General features: G+C 37.9%; 1 protein-coding gene across 1 annotated transcript in view; it reads right to left on the reverse strand.

Annotated features, from left to right (window-relative positions):
- FREM3 (FRAS1 related extracellular matrix 3) overlaps positions 1-14,038 on the reverse strand; it is a 73,081-nt gene that overhangs the window by 52,092 nt on the left and 6,951 nt on the right. The window contains exon 2 of the mRNA XM_049815575.1: positions 13,865-13,954. Within this exon, the coding sequence (XP_049671532.1) occupies positions 13,865-13,954 (90 nt within the window). The remainder of the gene's footprint in view (positions 1-13,864; positions 13,955-14,038) is intronic.

The following is a 14,038-nucleotide window of genomic DNA, read 5'->3' on the forward strand; positions in this document are numbered from 1 at the left end:
CGGCTCTGAGACGGACCCGTTGCCCGCCAAGGCCAAGCCAATCAGCGATAGTGGTAACGCCTCTGGGATAACATTTTTAAGAAGGAAAAAAAAAAAAAGTTGGGATGCAGAAAACAGCCACCGGAGAGAGGAGTGAGAATCTGTAAGAGAAACAGCCCTGCAGACCCCCAGGTCAGTGGAGGAGGGGGAGGAGATGCTCCAGGCACCGGAGCAGAGATGCCCCTGCAGCCCGTGGTGAAGACCCTGGTGAGACAGGCTGTCCCCCTGCAGTCCAGGGAGGTCCACGGGGGAGCAGATATCCACCTGCAGCCCGGGGAGGACCCCACGCTAGAGCAAGTGGGTTCCTGAAGGAAGCTGTGACCCAGTGGGAACTCCGTGCTGGAGCAGGTTCCTGGCAGGACCTGCGGATCTGTGGAGAGAGGAGCCCATGCTGGAGCAGGTTTTCTGGCAGGACTTGTGACCCCACGGGGGACTCACGCTGGAGCAGTGTGCTCCTGAAGGACTGCAGCCCGTGGAAAGGACCCACACTGGAGCAGTTTGTGAAGAACTGCAGCCCGTGGGAACGGCCCACGTTGGAGGAGTTCATGGAGGACTGTCTCCTGTGGGTGGGACCCCACACTGGAGCAGGGGAAGAGCATGATGAGTCCTTGCCCTGAGGAGGTGAAGCGGCAGAAAATAACGTGTGATGACCATAAACCCCATCCCTGTCCCCCTGTGCCACTGGGGGGGCTTGGTGGAGAAATCCGGGAATGAAGTTGTGCCCGGGAAGAAGGGAGGGGTGGAGGGAAGGTGTTCTGAGGTTTCGTTTTATTTGTCATTACCTTACTCTGGTTGATTTGTAATAAATTGAGTTAATTTTCCCAAACTGAGTCTGTTTTGCCCGTGACGGTAATCAGTGAATGATCTCTCCTGTCCTTATCTCAACCCGCAAGCTTTTTGTTATATTTCTCTCTCCCCTGTCCAGCTGAGGAGGGGAGTGATAGAATGGCTTTGGTGGGCACCTGGCGTCCAGCCAGGGTCAAACCATCACAACATAATTTTCCTTTTTTTCTCACTCCTGAGCTCTCTCATGTTCTTTTAATTTTTGTCTTGTGTCTCAAAGGACAGAGAAAAAGCCTTATAGGAAAAAATGAGAAAACTAAGCAAAATGGTGTTCTGGTACAGGTAAGGTGTTCTGTATTTGGTAAGTTAGGAGAAAATGGAGATTTTGCTTTAAGGCTTTTATTATTCTTGGTAAATAAACCTTTCTAGCACAAGCACTGAACCAACCAATGAAAAGAATAAAACAGACCAGTTGAATTTTCTGTAGGAACCACCAAATTAGTCAAGCCCATCAAAGTAGTGTGATGGGAGGAGACAGGCAGATCAGAGACCTTCAACACTTGAGCAAGTTATGGCAGTAACATACGAGAGCTGATCTGTAATAACTCTGTCTACATGTTCTGAGACTGCAAAAAATGGCAGGGGTGAGGGATGGCAGGGAGGAGGAATTATCATCGTCCCATTTCCTTGATTTTATATAGGTGTTGAGAGAAACACATGGAGAGCATATGAATCTATAATAGTCTTGAAGCCATGCTTTAAACAAGTGTTAAGTACCATTTTGAGTGGGACTATAGTTGTAGAACTCACATCATTCCTATGTTCTTCAGCAGCCATCAGGAAAATAATCTACGTATGAAGCCTGAAGCTCTAATAATCTCTGTGATAGTTATACAAAAAAATACAGAAATTGATCTGACATTTTGCTTGACACAGTAATGCTATATAAACTGGCAACAACATATTAACTGGAAAGAACCAACAATGAAATTTTAATCAAGTATTTTGTTTGCTCTCAGAAGTATAAGAAAAATCTTCTGTTATATTCTGTAGTTGCTTTCCCCAATGTTACCCAGATGCAAGAAAGCAGGAATGTATACATATTTTATCTCCTACCATTAAGATACAGAACCAAAAACATGAAGACAAACAAAATGTTTGCATAAAATTCAACTCAGAAAATTTGCTTACGTCCAGCATATGCTATAGTAAAAAATTGCCCCAGAAGACTGAATTAGTCCATGGTGATTTAAATCATATAAAAAAAAAATTCCTTCAGATTTCCTATGAAAAATTAAAAAAGGGGAAAACACAAACATTCTCTAGTACACTCTGTTCACATCAACATTAATAATTTTTATAACGAGGTGCCAAGACTCTCTAAAAAATACCCTGTGGAAATAAAGTTTAATTTACCTATTAAAAGAAAAATCAAACCACACAACTCAATGATAATAAGTCTTTTGCTGCTACTACTATTTAATCACATTCTTAACGTATGCAGTTTGGTACTCTTTTTTTGCACACCTTATCCAAGAACATGCCACCATGATAGATGATGCCTTAGGTTCACCAACCGTGCAACTTTCCAGCTGCTTAGCACCATCTGAGCAGCTTTGTGTAGAATGAAGCAGCTTATTGAGGACCTGTGCTGTTGCTCCTGTTTAGAAAAGGTTACAGTCTATGAGGCCTAATCAAAGCTCACTGGATTTTTTTGAAAGACTTCCATTAACTTCAAAAAGTTTTTATCAGGCTCCTAGACAAGAAGGGACATGAAGTCAGTGAGAGAAGAAAGCGAAGGATTAAAATAAAATTCTAAATCACATTGTATAGCAAAAACATAGCTTTATCTTTTTTAAAGTATACTTAAAAATTTATGCACATACCATTCTTTGGGTTCTTTATCACTAGTTTAAATGAAAAGCAGACTTGTGGGTTGTTCAAAGACAGCAGTTAGATCTATGCAGAATTGACTGAAAGGGCCATTGGGCTACCATAGGTGATAAATGTATTTGCTAAGGAAAAGAGGAAAAACTACCTTCTTTTTTTTTTTAATAGTCTGCTTACAGAAAGTACAAGAGAGATTACTGTGGCTTTTGAAGGGCAAGAAGTAGGTTTCAGTACAATTACTATATAAATAAGAAGATAGCAATATTATTATTTTTTTTAAGAATTAATTTTATCCTAAGCTTTAGTCCAGTGAAAAGATACTAGGAAGGAATTATTTAATACACATGATTTTGGAAAGTTAACACAGACTTCTCTATACTCTGTTTTGCATGATTAAAAACAAGTACTCGGCCATGAAATCCTCCCTGTACAATGAAATGTGCCTTAAACCTTGCTAATTTCATGTGCCTTTGTTGTTTAGTCTTTCTATACTGTACTCTTAAGACATTTTTAAACGAATACAATTTCCTTTCCTACTAACATGTCTCTTTACAGGTGCATATGCTGGCATTAATGTTTAAATATGGTATTTACTTTAAACAAGCACGAAACTGTTTTTGACAAATGAAATAGTAGTGCTCAGAAGCAGTTCTCAGTGTGTGCCTTTAAAAATGCATAATCGAGTGGTCAGATGAAGACCAATGAAGGCAAAAGCATAGTTGCCCTGCTTGCCCCAACAATTATCTTGGGCACTATGAGAATGGAGCTGTGCAGCAGATCCCAGCTACTCAACAAATTCAGGATTTAACACTATTCACTGTGTTCAGTGCAAACACTCTGGGGGAACTTTAGTTTTATCTGAATCCCAGTATTACATACCAGGACAACCACTGCATTAACAAGAAAATAGTGTGAAAAAGTTTGTGCTCTAGGCTGCAAAAATCCCATTTTCTCCTTTTAAATTCCTTCAATATACTCAAATAATGATGAACATAATTAGTAATATAATATTTCACAATTTAGCTTTCACCATTGAGGTTTTAAAAGCTTTTGGTGGAATATTAAAGATCACACTCCAAAATGAATCTGAACTCAGACATAACTGCATGTGTGTGGATCTCCAGCTAAAGCATATAGGACTTTCAAGAAAAGCCAAGAAAGAAAAAAATTCAATACTTTTTCCTAAAAGTCTGTATTACTGTTTGAATCTAGCAAACTTATGGGACTGAAAAGTAATTTCTGCAAAGCCGTAATATCGGCCAAAACTTCCTCCCAGCTGACATCTTCTTAAGTGCGTCTTGTCATTATATTGATAACAAATAGGTTCTCCATGAGAGAATTTTCAGGATTTAGAGCGCTGTGGGTTTAATCTCATTCACACTGGACCAATATTAGAATTACTTTTTCAGCACCTATCTTTAATTTCTTAAAATTCTTGAAATTAACAGTTCAGTCACAGTCAAATCTCATCTAAATCCTAGGCCTCATATACTGTTATTATAAGAAGAAACAATAGTCAGTGGGGTAGTATCAACATGACCTGAGCCTGGGGACTACTTTCTTTTAGTTGAGGAAGTCTCAAAACCCAAACAAAACGTGCCATTTTCTTATTAGATGCACGGAGGTAAGCAAGTAGCTCTCAAAGCTGGTTCAGCCTCAGAATTGCCAAAGCATCTTTGCTGCTTCATCCAGGCCTTGTAAGATCCCAGACAAAAAAAAAAGTTCAAATGTAAAGGCAAAACAGAGGGCAGCACCTTCAGAATACTTGCTTTGCATATGGAGCTGCTTCCACACAGTCAGCTTACAGCCTAAGTAGTACTACACTGGGTGTCTGCTCCCACTTCAGATACACATCCTATTTGCTACACATACATAAAGGGTACAGATTTGAACCCTGTGGCTAAAGAAGAATCTTACTCTGCAAGGATAGGAGTTGTACGTAGCAGAAGATAATGAGGCTTTTACAAATATGACCTTCTAGCTCTCAAGAACCAAAGTTCTTAAGTACCAAAAAGGCACAATCAAGGAGATGGCAACTCTGCAAATACCCAGCATGTCTGAGTGAAGACGTGAAGGCAGCAATTTGGAAAACAGCAACACATGAGCTAATGAAAAACAGAGAGCAATCAGTGTGAAATAGAAGTTATCAGGTACTGAGTGTCAGGGTTATGCTTATATCTGTTCAAAGGAAATGATAGTCTGTAAGTATTATGTCTTTGGTAGCTGTTGTAGTCATCAGATCAGAACTGGTTAGCAGGTAGAGATCAGCCTCTTTGACCTATTACCTGTTAGAGCCTTCACATCCTATTTTCTTGTCTCTTGTTTGGGGCCTGCCCTGACACTGGGTATTGACAAGGGACAAAAATGAGGAAAAAAAAGTTAACACTTGGAAATCAAAGAATCATTCTTTCCATCCCCAAAGATTCTAAACCTAAATAACAAGATCATTTTTTACAGAGGTGTGCTTAAATTACTAATGATGGGGAAGGACAGAAACATTCAGCAGATATTTCTTTTTTTTAATCAATAGAAAGCAGACTGATAGTCTTGTACTGTATGAGAAGAAGGAACTACTTTCTAAAGCAGCACAGGCCAGTTTCTAAACTGCCACTAGAAAGGATTGAACACCGCATTTTTAAAAAGCAACAGTCCGATGTACTCTTCAAACACATGTAGTATGTGCCAATAATAAAACAGCTAGCAGATCTTACTCTCTTTCAGAAAGCACTATTTCTAAATGGGATTAACAAAGGTGAGTACTCAGTGGGATGCTAACTGGTTCCTTTTGTGACCTAGGAACACAACATCTTTTGCGGTAACACTTGGTGATAACAGATTGTTAAAAAAGTTAAAAAAAATGAAGCAAGAACAGGGAAAAATGTGCTGAAGTAAATGAGCTGCTCAGTAGGCAGAGTCTATTAAAACAAATCCTGTGTTTCAATAGTTCCAACTGCAAAGTTTTACAGAGATTTTTTTAGATCTTACCAACATATAAAGTAGATAGTATGTATGGAATCAGGCACCTTGTCCTGGAAAGCCACCTTTCTGAAAAGGATCTATTATGCAAAGCAGAAAAGACCATCAATAATAAATAACCTTCCACTGCCATACTGCAGCTAGAGAATCCTTTGTTTTACAAAGGGGAGAACTGCAATTAGGAGCTTCAAGGTTATTTTACTTCTCTACATTACTAAGAATCAGAACTCAGCACACAGTTTTGCTTTCTGCAGTTAAAAACGGCCTTTGAGAAAGTGTGGTAGACACAGCAAAAGGGATATAAAAATAATTACTGCCTCATTGAAAAAGTATTTCATATTAGGAATGAAGTACATATAGATATCTATACTGTATAAAATAATACTGTAGTAAGAAACCGGACAGCTCTAGCTGGCAAATAGATTTACATTACAAAGCAGGACCTCGTACAGAGATACAGGTTTGGATTCTGACTGGGCTTCAAAGCTCAGACAACAGAAAACCAAAAGGTACTTTGACTGCAGAGTAGAAATATTATTTCTAGGCAAAAACCAAGAGCAATAAACAACTCTTCAATCTACCACTTTCCTGAGAAGAATTTGTAGCCCACAGGTGAAGCTAGACTACTCAAGCTTTTGTAAGCACACACATTCTCCTCAGTGAAGATGATTAATTACTAGAACATATTAGCATGGAAAGTTATGGCTTTTCCTTTTACTTCTTCGTGCTTTTAATCTTAAAAATCAAGCGTTAGTTCAAAGAAGAGGCTTCTGGACTCAGCAAAATAACTGAGAGAAACTACCTGGGATACACAGCAGAAGAGAGCAAATGACCTAGTGGTCCCCTTGAGCTGAAAACACCTGACTTGAAGAATTTACAGGAGAAATATATGGTTTCAAGGTACCTTTTTTTTTTTTTTTTTTTTTTTTTTAAAACACCACAGAAGACATCATAGCAGGGAACTAACAGAAGGCTACGAAGTTGGATGGGTAAGACAAGAAGAGAGCAGTCAAGCAGCTTTAGGAAGTAAAGAATGGAAAGGGAACTGAAAGAAACATGGTTTGGGAAGGAGAAAATATAAAACCTTGTTGCAGTGGTACCTCAGAATGGTAAGGATTAATGATAGCACCCAGCAGAGTCAGGGCACAGAGAGGAAAATTAAACCAAAAATGTTCAAACAGGGATGACCACTAGCCTCTGCATCTTTTTGACTCTCACTCAGGCCCATCAAGCACCGCAAGATGTCAATAATGTTCATATACCTATCAGGGAGGCAAAATAGACAAACTTCTGAATTAAGATGTTCTTCTGCCCTGCAATTTAACTATTCTCTTCCAGGCCAGGCATCTCGCATTACACAGGGTGTTAAAAGTACACTTGCTAACCATAGTGGTAAAGAACACTTCATTGTTTTCCTCTCATCTGTATTAACAAATACCATATCCTTTCTCTGTCTCCTCTACTCCAGACTGAACCGTACCAAATCCTTTAATCTTTTCTTACTGGTCAAGTTTTCTAGATATCTGGTGATTCTCACTTCTTCCCCCAAGGCAGTTTCTCCAGTTTTTGTACATCTTCACAAATTCACACAAACTTTGTACAAGAAGTTTAGTATGGGACTTACTAGCACCAAGTGGAACAGTTATGTCTTGCATCTTAAAAACAACACTGTCATCCAGTTCCTCTATTCTAGTATGATTTTTCTCTATTACACAGTAAAAAATACATTAAAATCTTGCATCAGCAGAAATGGTATCCAACACCACAGAGGGAAGGATTAAAATAAAATAAAATAAAAAAGAAATCGATAAAGCCTTCTCTTCAGGTATGTAACTTTATTAATTTGGAAAACTGGCTTTAAAATTGAAAACACTGTAGAGTGCATATCTTGAAACCTCAATAGATGAAGGGATGAATCAAAGCCATGTCAGAAACACTTCATTGTTTTCATTCCACAGGTGCTCAGGTTCTCTCCTTTCAGCGGAAACATAATGCCTTTGCAAACAATTGTATCAAAATAAAGCCCTCCCACCTAATGGCTTCTCCTTCTTGAGATCAACACAGGTAAAAAGCATCATTCAGTGCTGTCAAGCATAACAGCAAATTAGGGCACACCAAAACCACACTTAATTCAAAAGATTCCTGCAGTGCAAGTTATTTGACAAGCTTTGTTGCATAAGAATTCATACACCTTTGCTGACTAATGTTTTCAAACTGTATTAAAAATTAAAAGTTTTTCTAAACCCCTTAAAAATTCTATTTAACTTGGGACAAGTGTAGCTCTGGGTTTGTTTTAAGGCTGCTTGAAAATGGCTCATTAGTTGGAAATTCTTTGCCTCTTAAATAATACACCTTTTTGTCTGAAAGTGGTGAAATTATACCACCATAACATCTTTTGCAAGGTCTGCAAACTATTTACAGATTTGCAGATGTGAGGAGGGAGATGCACAAAACCTGCCTACTAATAAGGAGAATTATTTAGCAAGAGGATGGTACACTGACTTGTATATGGTAACACAAAGTTGATTTGTAAAATTGTTAGTAAAATTAGAGGAAACATGATCTACATCTAAGAGTAGACAGTTGTATTAGATACATACAGTCATTAACACACACAAACCTCATTAGATATTAAGTTTGACCAGTAACTATGTTCTGCCAGTTTAGGTGATCAAATTCAAACCAAGGATTGCTAACAAGCTGCTGGAATTGCCATATTTCGGTTTGTGTTACAAAAGGAAACAACAAAACACCACTTAATTCTGCTGAGAGATTAATTTTTCACTTGCACACTGTTCATTAAAAAGAATACCTATTCTTAAGTGACCAGATATCGTAATGTTTCTAGATTTTATAAGCAAGCATGTGACTTACTGTAATATTGTATTAGAATCTGTGAGAAGTGTGTAGCTTAGAATTACAAAAGCCTGTGTTCTTGTACCTTCTTAGGTGCCAGCTTCAACCAAAACCCGGAGAGGTTATTCAGAATTAAGGAGCCATACTCCTTGCCTAGAAAACATTAACAAGCTTAAAGAGAAAAGGCTGAGGCTCCTTATATCAGCCTCAGGGAAGCCTGGATCAGCCCCTGGATCAACTCCCTGGCTGAACAATCTAAGCATATGGAACACAAAAGCTAAGAAAAAGGTGGAAAAATCACATACTACCAGAAAACCGCTAGGTTTTCCTTAGGATTTTCACCCAACCACGCCTCCCCCATGCAATTTATTTGCAGTAGCACCAATCAAATATGGGTAAGAAGGCGTCTGAGTGAAATACCAGGCCAGCTAGAATTAATAGCAAAACTCCCGCTAACTTTAGCGGAGTCAGATTTTCACACCATGGACCTGGGACCACATTGAGCAAAACGCACAGAAAAAAAAAAATAAAAATCACACTTTAGATCATATTCTAAATTTTTCTTTCTACAGAGCGTTTTTTGGTAGCTAGAAGTACATAATGGAATATTTTCTTTAATATTTTATGGATTGCAAATACTCTTTAGTGCATTTCAGTAGGATTCCTTTATACAAAGGGAATTATAAGTTTTAAAATCACATTCCACGCAAGGTTTGAGAGAAGCCTGAACTAGTCCCACCAAGTTTGTTACAATACAATAAAATCAGTTTTGCACTTACAAGTTAAAATTCTAACTATAGGGAATTGTGTTAGGTACAATGAATCATGATAGGTATAAACATAGAAACCTCATATATTTTCTATCAAATTTTGTGTTTAAGAACTAACATTATGATTGAAACAATAGACGAAAGTGTAGCCAGGGGACTAGCTAATAGAGGTAATTACACAAGGGCAGTCAAGTGATTAACTAGTATTTACTCATAAGTTTTGCAGTTCTTTGCTCTTATGACTAGATTCCTGTATGATAGATGAGAACAATGTTGACATTGACCATATGGGACTGAAATTGCATTAAGCTTCAAGATCAAAGAACAAGGACAAGAACAAGGACTTCAAGGACAGCCAACAGAATCTCAAATGGGTCAGTGGTCGTAAAAGCAGCCCTTCAGCTCAAATGAATTTGTTATTATGCATGATCGGATGCAGGCAGTACTATGATAATCACTAATAATTTTTTATGCATACGTATATTAATCTGATTAATATATAATTAGTTATTCCATATAACCTGTTTGTACTGGAGCTGTGGCATGCACGCTAGGTGGAATTATCTCCTGTGCATCCAGCGCTGCAATAAACGAAGTGCCTGCTTCTTACCATCACATTGGTGTTAAGGAGTTTTATTCCGGATTTTGGTAACAAGTTCACATCAGCAGAACATTGTAGCTTTCAGTATCAGCAAGCTCTCATTACTCTTTTGGCAGCAGTAATTGAAAACAAGATTTAGAGGGCAGCAATGACAGGAGTGTCAAAAGGTTAAGTGTACTAAAAAACTACAGAATAAAAAAGGTGAACTCTATAGGTAAATAAAAGAGTTACTCATACAAAATATCACTGGACATAAACCAGGTAGAGAGGCATTGGACTAACCAAGTTGAACTAAACTGATCTTTGCATAAAAATCACCACGGAAAAATAACAAATGCTTCCCAAATCAAATACAGCAAAGGCAGAAGTAACCACTCTACGTTAACTGCATGTCATTGCTCCATTACCAATCTTTGAACAAACCTGGCATTGTGCTATCTGTACTCTCACCGCAGGAATAAATCATTAAAACGAGCTGAACCTTACCTACTTTGTATTAGATTTGTACCAATTCTTGTTTTGGGAAATGAAGTGCATGTTCAACACTGAACACTCACGAATCAGAGCTTCCAGTATGCACCACAATTAGTAGGTTAAAATTCTACTACTTCTGCCCACATCTTCAGTTTAATGCAGGAATGGGAACAGTTTCCTCAAGTTAGAGGGATCAACTTTTCTGAAAGCTGTCAGCCATTCTCTCTCACATGTCACTGATAAAGGTTTCCTAGCAGCTCTCTTAAATTGCAGAACAAGTAGTTATCCAGATAAAGAACCTAAAGGAATCTTTCCTATCCTCAGGTTAGACAAAATGCTATTATTCAAAAGGTATACTCTCCCATTCAAGGGTAAAACTTTTGTCTGGAAAAACCTGATTGTGTTTGTGCAAGGGAAGCTACAAGACAGAGAAAAATGCAGGCATTTTCTCCTCATATTCAATACGTGTGCACACACATTTCATTGCTCAGTTTCCTTTGTACTGATGCGAAATTATATGCTTTTAAGAGGACTTCAGAAGCTAGAACACAAAAACATAGAAAATAGCAGGCTTTTTCTTGAACATTACTGAAGCAGTTATAAACTGCACTGAAGCAGTGTACATTCTCTCCTCCCGCTGGGCCTTTAGGTATTTTTTCCTGAGTTGTACAACAGCTATTACAGTTGTGCCTTCTTTCAGGAACTCCCGTGGGAGGTAAATGCACCTGAGGGAATTTTTTTAACGTATTTCTAAGCACCAAAGCCATCAAAAGACTAATCCAGATAGAACTTCTTTTAAAAGCATTTCCTTGTGCTATAGTAGTAATGACAGCATTGACTTTTCAACCTTCTTTCCCCCACCAAACAAGTTTTAAGTGAATTTCCAGATGCTACTCGCTCCTGTAGCCATGTACTCTTCCTGTAGTTGTGCCAGTCACATCAGTAGACAACAACCCTTCAGTCAGTACATACTTCTATTATAACCATAGCTGCACACATGTATTGCCACAGCTTTTCTTCCTCTGTTTGTTGATATCTGGAACAGACAGATGATGAAGTAATCTAGCTGAAATAATCACTCCATTTATCAGAGGCTGAAAGTCCTGTTAATGAAAACATGCAGTAACTAACTCCCTTTGTGTCCCTGGGTGTATACAGAATAAGAAATACCATCTGTTCAGTCACGTCATTCCTTTTTCCCCATTGTTTCTCATCATTATTATATTACCCCACTTAGTCATGTCACAAAGACTTGTATATTGATCAAGTGACAGCAAAATAAAATGTCTGGAAGAAACACAGGTAGCAGTTCACAGCACCTTCTCCTGTGTGCTAAGTGAAATGTAAGCAAAAATAGACAAAGAATGCATCTCCGATCTTTCTTAAATTAATAGCCCCATTTGATTTTAATTGCATCAGTTGCACACTACTTCAAAAAGAGCTAGAAAATAACTGGCTTGTGAAATCTAGCTTGTTTTTTCCATCACCTTTAGCTGGCCAATGTGCAAACTTTTTCTTTCAGCATAACCAGAGGAAGCACAAAACAAAAGCCATTTTCAGCCTGTCATAGCTTTGTCCCCCAGTGACTCTACTGGCTCCTAAAAGAGAAGATCTTTCCAGCTGTAAAGTTGCCAAGGATACAAAGTGCCAGCCATGGGGAATGGGTTGGTGCATTCTTTGCCCATGAAACAGGTCTTCCAGGTTCCTGAAGCCTGGTGTAACAGCAGCTGAATGAAATTATTTGCTTACCCAAACCTTAACTAGAAAGGAAATAATTTCCTTCAAGCTATGAATACTGTGCACATTCCCAGCTGCCTACTATTCCATCTTCATCTATAAACATGAGAAACTTTTCCCTGACAGAATCACAATGAACCAGAGGTGTGGTTGATCTAATATTGATAATGTTTTTAATGTCCCTTCAGGTACATAATCTTTCAGATATGAGCAAAGTAACAATACCAAATGACTGGTTCCAAATGTTCAATTACTCCTTGGACAACTGAAAATAAACAAGACACATTTCATTGTTTTGCTGATACCTTCAGTGCACTGCCCAAAACCAGTAAGCGTTGCCCTACAGATGGGATAAAGAAAACACTGGAAGTCATATCCAAGGTGCTCACATTCATCTTCAAGCCACAAAACGAACGGGTTTATCTCAGCTAATCAAAATGTCTCAGCTAAGCAAAGCACGAGATAGTTCTTAACCCATAACAGAATGCTTATTTCTCAGGCACATACTTATCTCTGGCTGGATTGGTTTATAGCAAATGGTGGACATAAAACTACAATGATTTATACTGCTATGAGAACAGAAACAGACTGATTATAGATAGAATGTAATAACTGGTTTCCAAGAGATCAAGATAGACATTTTCTGGTTTGCAATAATTAGAATAGGAAGCCTTGGAAAACTCAAAGGAGCTATTGCTTTTCAGTGACTATCCTCATAAGTATCAGTGCAGATTTCTTTTTAACGAGTCTGCCAATTTTGGACAAAATATTTTAATGGCGTTTCAGATTTGTCTTGAGGCCCGTTAGGAAATACTCACAAATTTAACTTTGTCAAATGCTGTGTTAGAATGCTATTCTGACACGTTCTATGCACTTAGGATTACATCAAACTAGTCAGGAAGTTCACAGAGATTATTGTGAAGGCAGATCCTTACACAGAAGTTATTTAACTGAATTGCAAACTTGTTTTATGAATCTTCTTGTCTACCTTTAATTAAAAGGAACTTGTATAAAATTTTGATGACTTCTCAGTGAACTTAATTCATATGGATGATTAGGGAAAAATATTGCAGCATACAGAAAAAACCAATACACAAACAGAACAAAACAGATTTTAAAGTAAGAGTCATCAAAGGAACATGCAAAAAATGCAACATACACATATCAGTTGATAGAAATAATCACTGGTCCACTGAAGCCTTTGAAACAATCACAATCTATGCAAAAGAAGGATATCCTTCTGTATAAATAAGAGCAAAATGGACTTAACCAGCCTATCTTAGCATTTCACCAGACACTCAGCCCTGACCTAGATCAACTGAACTCTCCTTATTTAAGAAAGGTTAGCATTAATTTTCTCTTTTGATTCAGTAGTTGGCCATGATTCCAAACCCATCAATGCTCCACCTTGCATGGTTGAATTTTTGTAACATGCACAGCTGACCATGAGGGATTAGCTGTCACTGCCAACAGTCTTCACTCCATAAAGGCCACCGAACAAACATTATTGTGACAAGAGTATATCCCACTAAGAGTTGATAGCTTGCCATAGCAGTTTGCATTAATTGTGACATTATACATCAAAATGAATAAAATATCCTCATTTGTGTTCCTACATGTTCGTGGCACTTTAACATATTACTTATAAAGAAACAACAGATGACTTGTTTATTTAATGTGAACAATCTTCCAGATAGTGTAATTCCAAGATATGTATAATGAAGCATCTTAATCTTACCATTGTCTTCAATGGAGAAATAGAAGATGTCACTGGTAGCATTATCACCTTCTTTCAGGATGTAGCTGATCTTCATTTCATCAATATCGGCTATGAAAAGAATATGCTAAATGAATAATCATAGAATTTTACTACAGAATATATAGGACATAGTTCATTCTACTTTTACTATTT

The sequence above is a fragment of the Accipiter gentilis genome, chromosome 12 (genome assembly GCF_929443795.1).
Source record: "Accipiter gentilis chromosome 12, bAccGen1.1, whole genome shotgun sequence".
NCBI lineage: Eukaryota > Metazoa > Chordata > Aves > Accipitriformes > Accipitridae > Astur > Astur gentilis.